General features: G+C 52.5%; 1 protein-coding gene across 8 annotated transcripts in view; it reads left to right on the top strand.

Moving 5' to 3' along the window:
* Positions 1–17,362, top strand: part of RIPOR3 (RIPOR family member 3) — a 101,676-nt gene extending 84,314 nt beyond the window's left edge. For 5 of the 8 annotated variants that reach the window (XM_054255453.2, XM_054255461.2, XM_078371987.1 and 2 more), the window contains 10 exons: positions 452–1,024; positions 5,368–5,498; positions 6,810–6,933; positions 7,565–7,700; positions 8,322–8,483; positions 9,509–9,670; positions 10,163–10,365; positions 13,350–13,433; positions 15,684–15,774; positions 16,253–17,362. In XM_054255453.2, the coding sequence (XP_054111428.2) occupies positions 452–1,024; positions 5,368–5,498; positions 6,810–6,933; positions 7,565–7,700; positions 8,322–8,483; positions 9,509–9,670; positions 10,163–10,365; positions 13,350–13,433; positions 15,684–15,774; positions 16,253–16,353 (1,767 nt within the window). In that variant the 3' untranslated portion in view covers positions 16,354–17,362. The remainder of the gene's footprint in view (positions 1–451; positions 1,025–5,367; positions 5,499–6,809; positions 6,934–7,564; positions 7,701–8,321; positions 8,484–9,508; positions 9,671–10,162; positions 10,366–13,349; positions 13,434–15,683; positions 15,775–16,252) is intronic. The other 3 variants (XM_078371988.1, XM_054255454.2, XM_054255464.2) reach the window with 2 other exon arrangements.

The following is a 17,362-nucleotide window of genomic DNA, read 5'->3' as shown; positions in this document are numbered from 1 at the left end:
CACTTCACTCTAGCTTGGTGACAGAGCAAGACACCATCTCAAAAAAATAAAGGGGGTGTCCAGGGCAGGGTTCTCAGGAGAGGTGACAGCTAAGTAAGGTCCTGAGGAAGTGAGGCCACAAGCCGTGAAGCCACATGGGGAAGCGTGTTCTTGAGAGCACAGTTAGTGCAAAGGCCCTGAGGTAGGAATAGGGGGCTCAGCCCACAGGGTGTGAGCAACAACCAGGAGGCCATCGAGCCTGGGGGGAGCGAGTTGGAGGCGGGGATGGGGGAGAATTGCAGAGAGGGGACGAGGTCTCGTTCGCAGCTCTGGGATGCTGGTCGCCTTGGCGACCTCGGTCCTCCTGAGAATGTGGGTATGCAGAGCGGTGTCTGTCAGGGGAAACCCCTCTTGGGGCCTGGCTGTGGTCCATGGGGTGGCTGGTGAGGCCGCGCCTATGTCCCCTCTCCAGTCTGTCCTACAGCAGCCAACGCAGCAGGCGTTGCTACTGGGTGGCCCCAGGGCTACCCCAATCCTCAGCTACCTGTCTGACAGCGACCTCCGGGGTCCCAGCCTGAGAAGCCAGAGTGAGGAGCTGCCTGAGATGGACTCCTTCAGCTCTGAGGACCCCCGAGACACAGAGACCAGTACGTCAGCGTCCACATCCGATGTGGGCTTCCTGCCCCTGGCCATCAGCCCCCACGCCTCCACTGAAGAGGAGGCCCGGGAGGAACCCCCGTCCCCAGGTGTCTTGCCACAGATGGCCCACCTCTCAGGAGGCCCATTTGCAGAGCAGCCCGGCTGGAGGCACCTAGGAGTGGAGAGCCCCAGCCTGCCACGGGGCTCCCCATTCCCCAACGGCACAGCCCCAAGCAGCCAGAAAGGCCATGAGGAAGGGGCAACCGGGGACAGAGAGGACAGGCCTGGCTTGGTCCTTGAGGGGCCTCTGCAGGAGGTCCTGGAGTTGCTGAGGCCCACAGACTCTACCCAGCCCCAGCTCCGGGAGCTGGAGTACCAGGTCTTGGGCTTCCGAGATCGGCTGAAGGTATGTCCACCCTGCCTTGGGCAGTGCCCTTACTTTGCTGACGGTGTGATGACTGGGAGTGGGCTCTGGGGCCAGGCAGCCTGAACCGGCATCCTGGCCTCACCCCTGCATGACCTGGGTGAGCCATGGCTCTCTGGGTCTCGGTTTCCTCATTTGACAAGTGGGGATAACAACAGCCTTCATGGGACTTGGGAAGATTCTAAGAGCTCGCAGTGGATAGCTTGCTGCACATCCAGCCAGAACCTAGCCCCATCCAAACCCAAACCTGGAGTGTCGTCACGGTCAGAGCTGGCTTTGTGGAACGCCCCACATAGTTCCCTGTCTGCCTCATCCGTGTACCCTGAACCCAACCTTCTCCTCCATAGGGCTCATATCCTGGGCCATTCTTAGTTCACACGAGGGTGTAGGTGCCAGGTGGCATTCAGAGGTGCTGACCTGGGAAAATTATTATATTCTCCTTTTATGTGTACACAAATTTGAATGTACATAAAATGTGTACCACTAGTACCTACTAATACATCAATTAACTGTTGTCCTTCCCTGGACATCCTCTTTTCTTTTTATTTTTTGAGATGGAGTCTTGCTCTGTCACCCAAGCTAGAATGCAGTGGCACAATCTTGGTTCACTGCAAACTCCTCCTCCCAGGTTCAAGTGATTCTCCTGTCTCAGCCTCCTGAGTAGCTGGGATTAAGGCACACACCACCATGCCCAGCTAGTTTTCATATTTTTAGTAGAGATGGGGTTTTGCCATGTTGGCCAGGCTGGTCTCGAACTCCTGACCTCAAATGATCCACCCGCTTCAGCCTCACAAAGTGCCAGAATTACAGGCATGAGCCACTGCACCTGGCCTGGACACCCTCTTTCAAATGGCAACCCCCACCCGGCCCCGGCAGCCCCATCCCTTCCTGCTCTGTTCCCCATGGTCATGACGCACCTCAGGCTGGCTGTGTGCCTCTCCGATTTTGCTGTTTTCTGTTTTCCCTTCTTTTGTGTAAGACACACATTGGCACTGAAATAGTTAATAGCTCTCTTCAAACTCGAGCTCTACCTGTTTTATCACCACCCACACTTCCAACGGGACAAGTCAGTCCAGGGGAAAACAAGTTTCATTTTACATCCATAAGTTAAAATGTTCCCTTTACCATTGCTACGGTTGTTAAAAAGGATCTGCCTGAAAATTTCCAGAAAACAATTTAAGAAATAATGTCATCTTTTTGGTATTTTATGTTTTTCATTTCTTTTTTTTTTGAGACGGTCTCACTCTGTTGCCCAGGCTGGAGTACAGTGGTGCGATCTTGGCTCACTGCAACCTCTGCATCCTGGGCTCACACCATCCTCCCACCTTAGCCTCCTGAGTAGCTGAGATCACAGGCATACATCACCATGCCTGGTTAATTTTGTTTATTATATTTTATTTATTTATTTTTTGAGACGGAGTTTCGCTGTTGTTACCCAGACTGAAGTGCAATGGCACGATCTCAGCTCACCGCAACCTCCACCTTCTGGGTTCAAGCAATTCTCCTGCCATGGCCTCCCGAGTAGCTGGGACTACAGGCGTGCACCACCATGCCCAGCTGATCTTTGTATTTTTAGTAGAGATGGGGTTTCACCTCGTTTATCAGGATGGTCTCAATCTCTTGACCTCGTGATCCACCCGCCTCGGCCTCCCAAAGTGCTGGGATTATAGGCGTGAGCCACCGCGCCTGGCCAATTTTGTTTATTTGTTTATTTTTTGTAGAGATAGGGTCTCACTTTGTTGCCCCGGCTGGTCTCAACCTCCTGGACTCATGGGATCCTCCTGCCTCGGCCTCTGAAGCATTGGGATTACAGGCGTGAGCCACTGCGCCTGTACCTTTTTGTACTTTTTAACAGCATTTATTTTGTAGACCAATTTGAGTCATGCACATTGTCACATATTTGCATTTTGAAAAATTACCCCCAATTTATATTAAAATGTTAATGTTGCAATAATGTAATCATTTTAAACATCTTTGAGGAACTTTTCTTTTTTTGGTAAATGAAGTCATAACAATGCAAATTGATTACAGACCATGGTTTTTAATTTGACTTTCTGGAGAGAAATTACACACACATTTATGCACAACTATGTGTGTATGAATACCTGTGTGATGCTGGGCACAGTGGCTCACACCTGTAATCCTCGCACTTTGGGAGGTCAAGGAAGGTGGATTGCTTGAGGCTAGGAGTTCAACAGCAGCCTGGCCAACATGACAAAACCCCATCTCTACTCAAAATACAAAACACTTAGTCAAGCGTGGTAGCATGTGCCTGTAGTCCCAGCTACTTGGGAGGCTGAGGCAGGAGAATTACTTGAGCCCTGCTGCTCACTCACTCCTGCCATCGGCCCTGTCCCCGTGGGTGTTTGAGATACAGGGAGGCGGAGGTTGCAGTGAGCTGAGATCACACCGGTGCACTCCAGCCTGGGCGACAGAACAAGACTCAAAAAAAAAAAATTCACGTGTGTGAGTGCGCGCACACACACACACACACACACATACATACACATATACAAGTTTATCCTCATTATTCAGGATTCTTTATTTTGGAATTCACCTACTTGCTAAAATTTATTTCTAATCCCCAAATCAATACTTGAGGCGATTCCAAAGTCATTTTTGGAGCCGTGCAGAGGATAGAAAATCTGAGCTGCTTGATGCGCACATTCCCAGCTGAGGTGGAGCAAGGCATGCTCTGCCTTCTCGTTTCAGCGCTCAGACTGTGAACAGGTGTCCTCATGATCTATTTCGTGCCATGGTTTTCAGGTTTTTGTGCTTCTTGTTGATGGTGTCACTGTGTAAATGCCTCGCAAGCCCAGAGCTTCAGTACCGGCTGCTGTTCCTCAGTCCAGGAAGCATGAAGTGCCATGGGGAGAAAACGCATGTTAGACAATCTTCTTCAGGCACGAGTTGTAGCCATGTTGAGTTCAATGTTAATATAGCAACAATAGCCTTTTTTCTTTTTTTTGAGATGGAGTCTGTTGCTCAGGCTGGAGCACAGTGGCACAATCTTGGTTCACTGCAACCTCTGCCCACATTCTCAGGATGACTGAGGTGTGCCAAGGCAACCAGCATCCTATCCCCTCTCTGCACTTACCTCCAGCCCTGCCGCCAACTCACTCGCCCCAGCTTTGGCAACCTCCTGGCTTTTGCTCATGCCCTGTGGGCTGGGCCCCCACGTTCCTGCCTCTGCCTCCGATCCTCCCATCTCCCATCAAGCGATTCTCCTGCCTCAGCCTCCTGAGTAGCTGAGACTACAGGCCTGTGCCACCACACCCAGCTGATGTTTATTTTTAGTAGAGATGGGGTTTCATCATGTTGGTCAGGCTGGTCTCGAACTCCTGACCTCAGGTGATCCACCCGCCTTGGCCTCTGGAACACAACTACCTTAAATATCGAGAATCAACAGCCTGTATGCATGTGTATTGACATGCACATACACAGATAGGTACGCATATATTTTTGTATCAGAAAATGTGATCTCTGCAGCTAGTTATTCCCTTGGTCCTCGAAATGTTCTCTTTGGGCCCAGGGTCCTGGTTTTGCCTTGGGGCCTGTGCCTTTTGTGTTAGACAAGGCCTGGGTGGGTGCGTGGGGAACGGGGGCAGGAACCGGCCCTGGAGTCAGCCATGAGTTGGGGACAGGACAGAAATCTCCAGGGAGGGAGCTGCCACTGGAGGCTCTGGTGACTTGAGCAGTGGTGGGGCAGGGGCTCCAGCGCACTCCCTTCATCTGTTGGAGAGAGAAGCCTAACAGGGAGGAGAAGCCTGGACTCCACAGGCTGACCTGGCGGCTTTTGAATCTGGTGAAGAGGCATTTGCCTGACCTACACCATGTATTTAAAATACTTTGGAATTTGTTGCTATTTCAAAACTGGGCAGTTTACCATAAAAATCCATATTTTAGGGTTTTCTTATAACACAGGGCAATCTGGCCCCAAGGCCCCCCATTTCTAAGTGGCAGGAGCCCCTGGAATGAGCACGGCCCCTCTTCGGGGAAGCAGCTGTGGGCATGGTCCCTGCTGGGGCCACTCACTCACTCCTGCCATTGGCCCTGTCCCCGCGGGTGTGTGGGAGGATTTTCAGGTCTGTCTGCCTCCAGATTCTGTTCCTACCTTGTCACAGGCCATTCAGGAGGAGCCTTAGGGAGTGCCACATCTGGTGCCATGCCTTGGGTCAGCAGCTGGGCTTGTGCTGGGGGACGGTGGGTGGGACTGGGGCTAGGAACAGGACACTGCCCAGGTCTGCAGTGAGGCTCCTGGCCAGTGCCCCAGTCAGGTGGGTGGGGCCCGGCGCTGCCCTCAGGTCTGGCCACTCTGTCCACAGCCCTGCAGAGCAAGGCAGGAGCACGCCTCAACCGAAAGCCTGATGGAGTACATCCTGGAGAGCTTTGCCTTCCTCAATGCTGACTTCACCCCAGATGAGCTATCCCTGTTTGGGGGCTCCCAGGGTCCCCGGTGAGTGCACCTGCTTCCAGCAGTGACCCAGTGGCCAGCACTCCCTCTGTGTGACCTGAGCACCATGCTTCCTGCCAGCCTCCTGGTCTGTTTCTCCCACTGTCCTCGGCTCAGCTCTTGTCACTCTGTCATGCTCCGGCCATCCCCGCACAGCCCCCACATGGCTCGAGCCAGTCCTCGCTGACCACAAAGTGGGTGAGATCACCCCAGCCTGGCCCTGAGCCTTCTGCTCCAAGGAATCAGCTTTTACTATCATTTTTAAACCTTAAAAAACAACCACCGAGTATATGGTAGAAGTACTTTGGGGCCGGGCGTGGTGGCTCATGCCTGTAATCCCAGCACTTTGGGAAGTTGAGGTGGGTGGATCACCTGAGGTCAGGAATTCAAGACCAAAGACTAGCCTGGCCAACATGGTGAAACTCCGTCTCTACTAAAAATACCAAAAAATTAGCTGGGTGTGATGGCGCATGCCTGTAATCACAGCTACTAGGGAGGCTGAGGCAGGAGAATTGCTTGAACCCGGGAGGTAGAGGTTGCAGTGAGCCGAGATCGTACCACTGCACTTCAGCCTGGGCAACAGTGAGACTCTGTCTCAAAACAGCAACAACAAAAGTTCTTTGTCCTCTGCTCAAGATGCAGCAGCACCCAGCACCCACTGCTCTGTTCCCTCTGTCCCAATGCAGGGCCCACACCTCCCATGACAGCTTCCCTCGAGGCCACGCAGGCTCCCCTGCCCCAGCTGCGAAGGGCTTCTGCATCCATGTCTCCCCACACAGAACAGCAGAGGCTAAATTCCTTCTCACCTCTCCATGGGGTGGGCGTGGTGTTTCATGCCACACTTGCTTCCGCCCTTCCTGAGTGGCTGTGAGGGGGTTGGGCCGCAGGTCCAGCCTCTACCATGGAGCAGGCTAGGTGTAAGCAGCTCTTGCCACTGTATCTCACGTACCCCTCACGGCCTTGATTGTGGGGTTCCTGTCCCCCCTGACAGATGAGTCAATTGAGGCTTGGGGAGGCAGACTTGTCATAGAGCTGGGATTAGTTGGAATGGTCTTCTACATCCACGAGACATCCTGGAAGACGACTGCCCGCCCTGCCTTCCCCAGGCCCTGGGCCACACCCGCAGCTCTGTTTCCAGTTGCTGCTGCCCTCTGCTCCTTTCTCCTTCCTCCCAGTTATCCCCTCAGTGGAACTCACTGGGACCTGGATGGGCCTCCCTGACCCAGAGTGCTCGGGCAAGGGAGGGTTCCCCCCATCCTCAGAGGGAGCTGATCTGCTAACTGGAATGGTCACCTAGTTCTCAATTCAACTCAGAAGGGACCAGCCCCTGCCCCCACCACCATCGCTGAAAGCGTCATCCAGGGAACTCACAGCTGGTGCCCCAGAGCTGGACGTGCTGCTGACGGTACACCTCCGAGTCTGCAAGGCTCTGCTGCAGGTGGCTGGGCTGGGGGACTTGTCAGGGAGGGCAGACAGGGGTTGGCAGTCTCTTTGCAAAGGGCTCATCTTGAAGGTGGTGGGATGCATGCATGGTAAGGGGTGACAGACCAGCCTCCTGGGAGCCAATGAGACAGGCTGTTTCCGAGTGGAAGATGTGGACAAGGTCTGGGTGAATGCTCACGTGGCTCTTACGCAGCCCAAGCCTTGAACCAGAGGCTGTGGTGATGGCTCTTTCATTTATAGATGCCAGAACCCTAATGCTCAGCCAAGAGGAAAATGTATTGGCCCATGGTAATGAAAGGCTCAGATGTAGGCTTCCGGCCTGGCTGGATCCAGGGGTTCAAATGCTATCAGGACTATGTATCTCTCTTCTCTGTTCTGTTTTGCAACATGGGTTGGCTTCACTTTCAGGCAGGTTGGTTCTTCTGGGGGCAAAGGTGGTCCCTGGCAGCTCAGCCTGTATCCATCAGCTCAGCCACCTTGGTGAAAGGGGAATCCCCAGATGACAGTCAGGGAGCTGCCCCTGGAACAGAAGGGATGGGCACAAACAGATGGGAGCCACGGCCCTAATGGCTGACCTCAGCGGGCATGTTCCATGCTAACCTGGAGCATCGTGGGCTGCTTCCCAGAAACTGGCCTCCCCTGATTTATCAAGGCTGGTCCAGGAATGCCTCCTGGAAGAAGTGGCACAGCAAAAGCACGTTCTGGAGACACTTTCTGTCCTTGACTTTGAGAAGGTCGGCAAGGCAACATCCATCGAAGAGAGTAAGGAGCTGCCTACCACCCAGGGGCTGCCTGTGTGTATAGCATGGGGATGGGTCAAAGCTCGGGGAGCCTCTTCTCCCTTCCTGATAGCCAGAGTTAACCGGAGCCCAGTGTGGAGGCTGTGGCTGGCTGCCTGGGAGAGACACAGGCTTTGGGGCAAGGTGGGGTGGGGGGCAATTCTTGGAGTTGCAGGATACACTCTTCAGCCAGCTGTGTGACTCTACGCAAATGGTTCACCTCTCTGTGCCTCCACTTCCCTATGTAAGGGGAGGGCACTGCACAGGGTTCAGTGAGGTAACCCCAGGCCATATTCAAGGTACAGAATGCGCACTCAGAGTAGCTGATCCCAGCTGCGCCTCTGCCCTGTGGGACGTCTACTCATAGAAGGCCAGGTTCCTTATCTGTAGAGAGGCTGGTGACAGCCCCTCCGGGTTGTTGTGGGGACTGCAGGTGGTGGCCCTGGTTAGATGTTTAAGGCCAGTGCAGAGAAGGGACCCTGCGTCAAGCCCACACCACCCCCTCCTCCCTGCCCTCTCAGGTCCCAGTGGAGGGAAACCTTTGGGGTCCTTGTCACGTGCTCTCCCCAACCTGCCACTCAGGTTTCTGAACTGGGGCTTTCAGTCATTCCACAGGCCTCGCGGAGGAAGGGGTGCCTGAAGCTGTGGAGAGGGTGCACGGGGCCTGGTCGGGTCCTGTCCTGCCCTGCTGTGACGCTGCTGAACCAGCTCAAGAAGACCTTCCTGCACAGAGTCAGAGGGAAATACCCGGGCCAGCTGGAAATAGGTGGGCTCCCGCCTGTGCTGTCCATTCCCTCCCATAGAAAGGCTATGGTGAGTCTCCAGGGCCTTCAGGGTGGCCTCAGCTGGCTCATTTCAGCCTGTCTTCACCTCTGTCTTCATGACATTGAAAGGTTTTTCAGCTTGAGTGCAAGTCTCCGTCTTTCACTGAGCGAGAAATGGGCCTCCACCTGGGACCTTCTGAGCAGTGTGTGGAGCTCTGAGGCTGCGTGCAAACCTTGGTAGGGCGGTGCATTTTTCTGGAGACAGATTCCATGCCTTCCACCAGAGCCTTACAGGAAGAATGAACCTCACGGGAAGGGAGGCAGGCCAGGCGCCCCTGAGGGCATCTAGAAATGTTGGCTGCACTGCATTCTTTCCCAGAATGCAGAGCTCCACTACTCTTCTCTGTGGAGCATGTGAAAGGGGACAGTCATGTTCCACGTGCCACCTGGGCTGCCTGTTGACATGCCTATTCCCAGATCCTGCCTCTGGGATTTAGATTCAGGTGCAGTGGGGCCTGGGCACAGGGATGAATCCAAGACGGTCTGACTCAGGGTGCATCGGAGTCACAGTCCTGACTCCAGCTGGGCACACTTCTCCCTCATGACACAGGGAGCTCAGTAAGCGACACCTGCCCTCGTGCCATCAGAAAGCCTTTTATTTTTTTGAGTTGCTCTTGTTGCCCAGGCTCAAGTGCAATGGCGCAATCTTGGCTCACTGCAACCTCCACATCCCAGGTTCAAGTGACTCTCCTGCCTCACCCTCCCGAGTAGCTGGGATTACAGGCGTGCACCACCATGCCCGGCTAATTTTGTATTTTTAGTAGAGATGGGGTTTCACCATGTTGGCCAGGCTGGTCTCAAACCTCAGCTGACCCCACTTGCCTTGGCCTCCCAAAGTGCTGGGATTACAGGTGTGAGCCACCGTCCCTGGCCCAGAAAACCGTTTAGCCGAGCAGGCTACTCCCAGCTGAGAAGCGTGGAGGGCTGAGGTCTCAGTTTCTCCTGATGTGCTCTCTCCTTTGGCCAGTGTGCCGCAGGCTCCTGGAGCAGGTGGTCAGCTGTGGTGGGCTGCTCCCTGGAGCTGGGCTCCCTGAAGACCAGACCATCACCTGGTTCCAGTTTCACAGCTACCTGCAGAGGCAGAGTGTCTCTGACCTGGAGAAGCATTTCACCCAGCTCACCAAGGAAGGTAAGGCTGGGGTAGATGGCTGTCAGAGCAGAGGAATATCCGGAGCTCTGTCACATCCAGACAGCTTCTCAGGTTACAATTCAGGACCATGACATCTGTCCCTGCCAGTTGTTCTTTCGGGAACCCTGATTTAATGACATTCTGCATTCAGCTGATAGGGGGTGATATTAGCTCCAAGGGAAGTCAGCTTTAAAAAACACGGAACAGAGGTCAGAGCTGGGTGGGAGGGTGATCTCAGCTGGCCAGAGTGCCTGGAAGCATGGGCTGTGGTTTTGTTAATTTTTGCAGAGTATTGATCCTTTGTTAAAAGGCATTCCTGGAGATTCCAGGAGCTCCCTGTAAAACTAGTCCAGACTGGGCCTCAGTGCCCATCCTGCTGGCTCTGGGATTTGTTCTTCTGTGGCTAATGGCAGCAGCAGCCAGCCAAGCAGACCTGCAGCTGTTCTACTGCACTCCCACTCAGGCCCAGGCCACCTCTTTCCTGTCTTCTAGTGACACTCATCGAGGAGCTCCACTGCACGGGCCAGGCCAAAGCGGTCCGGAAGCTACAGGGGAAGCGGCTGGGCCAGCTCCAGCCCCTGCCCCAGACCTTAACAGCCTGGGCGCTGCTCCAGCTGGACGGCACTCCGAGGGTGTGCAGGGTGGCCAGCGCTCGCCTGGCGGGTGCAGTCAGGAACAGAAGCTTCCGGGAAAAGGTACGTTGTCCAGGGCAGGTGGCAGGCCCTAGCTGCAGATGTGTGAGCCCAGATAAGCAGGTGTTCTCATGGAAAAGTCCAAAGCAGCATGTGCCAGGGGGCTGCAGTGGCATTGGCTGTGAGCTATTTTGAAGGGACCTGGGCTGCCACTTGAGTCACACACATGAATGCACCTAAGCCTATCCCCTTGCTGCTTCCAAAGCAACACACCTGTTAGGCCTTTAGTGTCACTTGGACATTGAATGTTGTTCTTAGTGTTTTGATAGTCATTCTTCTTTAATTCCAACTAATATTTGAGGCTACCTGGTAATGGGTCATTGTGTTCAGTACATTTGAAAAACAAGAGAATGGACCCCTCTGCCTTTCACTCTCGGCCTGTGACTACTGTATGGTTAAGGTGCCACACCCTCAGGGGTGCAGGAAGGGTGACATCAAGGGCATAGTCAACAGTGCTGGTCTCAGTTCTAGACTGGAGAGGAAATCTCCAGTTCTGTTGCCAGCAGTCCTCCTTGGAGCCCATCTGCCTACTTTGTGGGTTTTTTTTTTGAGATGGAGTCTTGCTCTGTCACCCAGGCTGAAGTGCAGTGGTGCAACCTCAGCTCACTGCAACCTCTGCCTCCTGGGTTTAAGCAATTCTCTGCTTCAGCCTCCTGAGCAGCTGGGATTACACAGGCACCCACCACCACACCCTGCTAATTTTTTGTATTTTTAGTAGAGATGAGGTTTCACCATATTGGCCAGGCTGTGAACTCCTGACCTGTGATCCACCTGCGTCAGCCTCCCAAAGTGCTGGGATTACAGGGGTGAGCCAGTGCACCCGGACATTTTGTGGTGATTTTTACCTCTTTATTTGTAGTCTTTTGAACATGTGAAAGTAGACACAGCAATACAATAAATCCATCTGCCCTCCTCAGCCAAGCCTAACCACCATCAAACCATAGCCAATCCTGCCCCTTCTTCCTTCACTCCCCTCTATCACTATGAAGCATCCTAAAGTATCATATTTGACTTTAAATAGTTAACTATATGTGTCAACAGGTTAAGAATTCTTTCGGCCGGGCACAGTGGCTCACACCTGTAATCCCAGCACTTTGGGAGGCCGAGGCGGGTGGATCAATGAGGTCAGGAGTTCAAGACCAGCCTGGCCAAGATGGTGAAACCTCATCTCTATGAAAAATACAAAAAACTAGCCACACGTGGTGGTGGGCACATGTAATCCTAGATACTTGGGAGGCTGAAGCAGAGAATTACCTGAACCTGGGAGGCGGAGGTTGCAGTGAATGGAGATTGCACCACTGCAATCCAGCCTGGGTGACAGAGTGAGACTCTCTCCAAAAAAAGTCTTTCAAAAATCAGAACTATAATACCATTATCATATCTAAAAAATTCACCATGAATTCCTTTATATCATACTCCTAAATTCCCAAGCCTCAAGTATCCCGTTTTGTTTTTGTTAAACTAGAATCTACATAAGGACATGCATTGTGACTAGCTGATGGCTTTTAACTTCTCTTTAATCTCCAGGTTCCATTTCTTTCTCTGCTTGCAGTTAATTTCTTGACGATCCCAGGTTGTCCTGGAATAGCTAGACTTTGCTGCTTGCAGGATGTAATGTGATGCATTTATCTTGTCTTCCGTAGTCCTGAAAGCTAGTAGCTGGGATTCAAGCATCCACTCAAGTCAGGGGTATTTTTCTGGGGGGGTGGTTTAGGGGTACATGGGTATCTTTTCATACTATAAACAAGGCCTCCATGGCCGGGTGGATCACTTGAGGTCAGGAGTTTGACACCAGCCTAGCCAACATGGTGAAACCCCATCTCTACCAAAAGTACAAAAACATTAGCCAAGAGTGGCAGTGCATGCCAGTGGGCAGTATTCCCAGCTTGGGAGGCTGAGGCATGAGAACTGCTTGAACCTGGGAAGCCGAGGTTGCAGTGAGCTGAGATCGTGCTACTGCACCTCAGCCTGGGCGACAAAGTGAGACTCTATCCAACAACAACCCAAAAACCTTCATTTTCATGTGACAAACTTTAGAGAGCAGGAAACACTGAGGCGGGAGCCAGAGTCACCCCAGTGACAGATTGCTCAGCCTCAGATGGGGGAGCTGAGGAGGGAGAGGGCTACCTTCCACACTGATGTGTCCTGACAGTCCTCACCAATGCCATGTAGGAAGGAGCAGGAGGGCCCCAATCCTACTCCGTCTCCCTGTCTTCCCAAAGCAGCAGACACTTCGGAGAGCCACCTGCAGAGGGAAAGGTGGCCATTCTGGTTTGGCTCTGGGCCCTGGAGCCAACTCAGCGCCTGGGCCCTCCTTGGCCCCACTCATGCAGTTGAAGGCACAGCCACTTGACTGAGTGAGCGCAAAACTCCTGGGCTTCCCTTTGCAGCCACAGAAGCTGGACTGTGCTGCGGGCGGGACATGAACCCATGTGCTTCCTGACGAACTCTACAGCAATGCATGAAGCAAGTGCCGACTTTGTTTTCAGTGGAGTCGTTAGGCCCAAAGAGATGAACTGAGGTGGCCACGGTCATGGACTGAAGGGGGCAGGGTCACTGCTGTGACTGGAAGGGGGCGCTGAGAACAGGCACGTTTCCATCTGGCTCAGGGCAGCAGCCTTGCCCCTTTTCAGTTGAGGAGGGCAATGCCCTCGGTATCATCAGTTCTTCTGTGGTTCTGAGCTGGGCATCTTTCTCTGATTCAGCATTTTAGACAGCAGTTTCAGAATGCACTTCCAGAATATTAGACAAAAAGAGCTTTCTCCACTGTAGTAGCCCTGGGATCAGTTTTTAGGAATAAACCCCACAGCACAGATCTTGTGACTGTGGACACCTGGCCCAAAGATGGAGAGATCATGACCTGAATGTTGTTTAGAGAAGGGCGGGCACTGCATGCCTTACTGTCGGCACCTGGTGGCTGACGGACCCTGGAACCATGGACTCTGCTTCTGCTCACCCCTCCATTCACAGCCTCCTCCTCTCCCCAGGCTCTGCTCTTCTACACAAATGCCCTGACAGAGAACGACGCAAGGCTTCAGCAGGCTGCATGCCTGGCGCTCAAACAGCTCAAGGTGAGCCTGGTGCTTCCCCACTAGTGGCTGACAGAGAAGCCTGCTGGTGGTTAGGGTTAGTTAACTTCAAAATGATTCCACTGGGCTGGGTGCAATGGCTCACGCCTGTAATCCAAGCACTTTGGGAGGCCGAGGCGGGCGGATCACCTGAAGTCAGGAGTTCGAGACCAGCCTGGCCCACATGGGGAATCCCTATCTCTACTAATAATACAAAAAAAACCCCACTAGGTATGGTGGCACATGCCTGTAGTCCCAGCTACTCGAGACTTGAACCCAGGAGGCAGAGGCTACAGTGAGCCAAGATCACATCACTGCACTCCAGCCTGGGCAACAGAATGAAACTGTGTCTCTGAAAATGAAAAAAAAATTCCACTGGGACCAGAAATGGCTCCAGTACCAGAGACTCTGACAGCAATACTTAGTGGGCATTTGCTGTGGCTCTAGGTGAATATGCAGGCGGCCCCAGAAACTCACTTTGAGCTCTGAATTACATGTTTTTAAATTCTCAGTTAAAAATCTTTTAAAGGGCCGATGCAGTGGCTCACACCTGTAATCCCAGCACTTTGGGAGGCCGAGGCAGGCAGATCACGAGATCAGGAGATCAAGACTGTCCTAGTTAACATGGTGAAACCAGTCTTTACTAAAAATACAAAAATTAGCTGGGCATGGCGGCGGGCACCTGTAATCCCAGCTACTCGGGAGACTGAGGCAGGAGAATCGCTTGAACCCAGGAGGCGGAGGTTGCAGTGAGCAGAGATTGCATCACTGCACTCCAGCCTGGACAACGGACTGAGACTGTCTCAAAAAAAAAAAAAAAAAAAACAAAAAAAAACTTTTAAAGAACAATCAGCTCATTTGTGTGTGTGTGTGTGTGTGTGTGTATAAAAGTATAAAATATAGAAAATATAGAGACAGAAAAGTAAGTTATCCATCATCCTAGCAGCAAGTAGCAGAAACAACTGTTGACATTTTGGTATGCTTCTGTTAAAAGTTTGTGGGTGTGTGTGAGCATTTAAAATTGTTGATCCAAACACAGTTTAAAAGCAGTCAACAAAATAACATTTTGTGTTAGACTGGCAGCACTTTAGAGTTTTTTTTTTTTTGAGACGGGAGTCTCGCTCTGTCACCCAGGCTGTAGTGCAGTGGTGCAATCTCCGCTCACTGCAGCCTCTGCCTCCCTGGTTCAAGTGATTCTCCTGCCGCAGCCTCCTGAGTAGCTGGGATTACAGACACATACCACCACCCCCAGCTAATTTTTGTATTTTTAGTAGAGGCAGGGTTTCACGATGTTGGCCAGGATGATCTCGATCTTCTGACCTTGTGATCTGCCTGCCTCAGTATCCCAAATGCTGGGAGGTGTGAGCCACCATGCCTGACTCCTCTTTTATGTCTTGTCTTTTTCCACTTTAGAATTCTTTATGAAGGGGCTATCAAGTGTATACCTTAATTTAACCTACTTACCCACTGTCATAGGAAATAGTTTTTTCATCCTAAATAATGTCATTATCTTCATGTTTGTGCATAAAGCTTTAAAAAGCCATGGAGTTCTGAATTATTTCCTCAGGCTAGATCCAATCCTAGAGCCAGAGAATGAGCATTTTTGAGACTCTTGATATAACCCACACACAAATCCCACGAATGTGAGGGGATTTCTGCTTTCCCTCAGCCTCACCTGCATTTGGAGTTGCCAGTTGCTATATGAAAGACAGTTCCATACAGATTAAACTCACTCGTCCCATTCATTATGGGATGAATCAACAGGAAATTCTGAGAGAAGCTGGCTAAGATCAGAAAACCAGCAAGGGCCGGGTGTCCAGCAGAGGGCGCTGCAGCGCATGCCAGTCCTGGGCCTGCAGGAGCAGCCCCAGGTATGTGCCTGAGTACGCGATGTCCTGGCACAGGCTGCCCTGGAGAGAGGAGGGTAAGGAGAGCGTGGGGGAGGTAGGAAGGTCCAGAAAGCAGCAGGCCACTTCCTTTTCAATTCTGGCCTTTCAGCAGGCATCCAGGAAGCAGAGCTTTCTGCTAACAGCCTGGCTTCCTAGCAGGTGTCAGGACCGAAGAGGCAAGGCGCTTCGAGTCCAGAGGTACCTCTCATGAACCTGAGGCCACCTAAGAAACCTGGAAGCCTGCAGAAAAGGAAGGGGTTGAGGCCCCAGAGACCACGCTAGGGCTGGCCTTGCAGGGCCACTAAGTGGACTCTACCTGCTGTTGAGAATACACCCTAAAGGACTCTCTCTCAACCTTGAACAGGGCATTGAAAGCATCGACCAGATTGCCAGCCTGTGCCAGTCTGACCTGGAGGCCGTGCGGGTGGCAGCCCGGGAAACCACACTGTCATTTGGTAAAGTAACACATCCCATGCAGGACAGCGGGGTTCCTGGGGCCCTTAGAATCTGTGCGAGGCCACACCCAGCTCTCCTGGCAGGCAGAACAGCTCTGGAGCACCCCAGATAGGCAGCGTTAGCAGCCCTGGTGCAGAGCCGACCTCTACCCTTTGCAGCATTCTGCCAGGACAGGCCTCGTTCGTGGCTGGGGTGGCAGGGAGTGTTTGCTGTCTTCTTAGACTTTATGATCTTTGGGACAGAGGCCAGAACCAGGGCAGGGTTCTGATTCGCCAGAACATCCTAGAGGTAAAAGCAAGGCCCCTGGGCAGCGAGAGTCACCGGGTGGGGGCTCCTGCCCATACTCCCTCCCCCACCACTTTGCAGAGACCACTGAGACCCACAGTCACTAAGCATTAAGGCCACCTTGGCCCAGGAGAGTAGGAAACACCAAGGCGGCAGGAGCCAACCTGGTGACAGAGGCCTTTGCTATTTCAGGTGAAAAAGGACGGTTAGCTTTTGAGAGGATGGACACACTCTGCTCAGAACAAAGAGAAGTCTTTGGCCAGGAGGCAGATGTTGAAATCACAGTATTTTAAAATATCCTGGCTGATGAGCAAATCTCACCTCGGTTTTTTTGCTCCTGCTTGGCCTGGATATAACACCTGAGCTCTGGGTAATGGTGCCGTCTGCTCCTCTAGGAGTGTGAGCTGCCCAGCGCTCTGCCTGAGGCTCCGGCCACTGACCCAGGGCATAGGCTGGTCTTTTGGACAGGATAGAAAAATGCAAGGCCAAGTACAGCATTCCAGGGGCTGCACTGCCTCAACAGAGCCCCCAACTTCTGGCTGAGGGTGTGTGTGACTTTCCCCAAGATGCAGAGCCGAGCCGCACTTGGTGGCCACCTATAAGAGGGCCAAGGCCAGGTAAAGTGAGGCCCTGAATAAAAGGTTCCACAATGAGGGTATGGAACTCCAGGCCTCCCTGCCACTCAGCACTTCTGGGTCAACAGACAATGGGATGGAGGAGGCTGTTCAAGTCATCTCAGCAGCAGCCAGCTGTCACCCCGGTGAGCTGGGGAAGGTGGGAAGGCACAAAGCCAGGGTTTCTATAGCCACACTCTCGGCCTGACCTGCAGCCAGCATGCCATGGAGCCCACGGACAGCGGCTGCTGGACTGTGAACCTCACGTTCCCTATGCTCAGCGGCACGAAGGGAAGAAGCCACCACATCAGCCCAGGAGCCGCTCGCTACCCAAATGCAATCCAGCTTCGGAGTCAGTCCAGGGCTTTGTCAATAAACTGCTCCAGAAGCCATCAGCTGCCCCGAAGAAAGAGTTCGCTGAAGAACATGTTGCTTTAAAGAAAGAAAATTGATTTCCTACTTAAGTCTATTAGAAAAAAGCAAACCACATCCTGAGAGTCCGTTAATGTAGAGAGCCTAGGCTTTGAGGTGTTGTAACCACGGCATCGGAGAACTTTCTCATCCAAACTTCCTGTGTACATTTTGTGCTTTTTTTGGTTTAACTTGGTATTTATTTGCCTTGTTCATATGTTCAATTTTCTGAAATTTCAATTAAACTTTTAATTGGTGTTTCACTTCTTACCTAAAA

Source organism: Callithrix jacchus, chromosome 5 (genome assembly GCF_049354715.1).
Source record: "Callithrix jacchus isolate 240 chromosome 5, calJac240_pri, whole genome shotgun sequence".
Classification (NCBI taxonomy): domain Eukaryota; kingdom Metazoa; phylum Chordata; class Mammalia; order Primates; family Cebidae; genus Callithrix; species Callithrix jacchus.
This window is presented reverse-complemented; position numbering and strand designations above follow the sequence as displayed.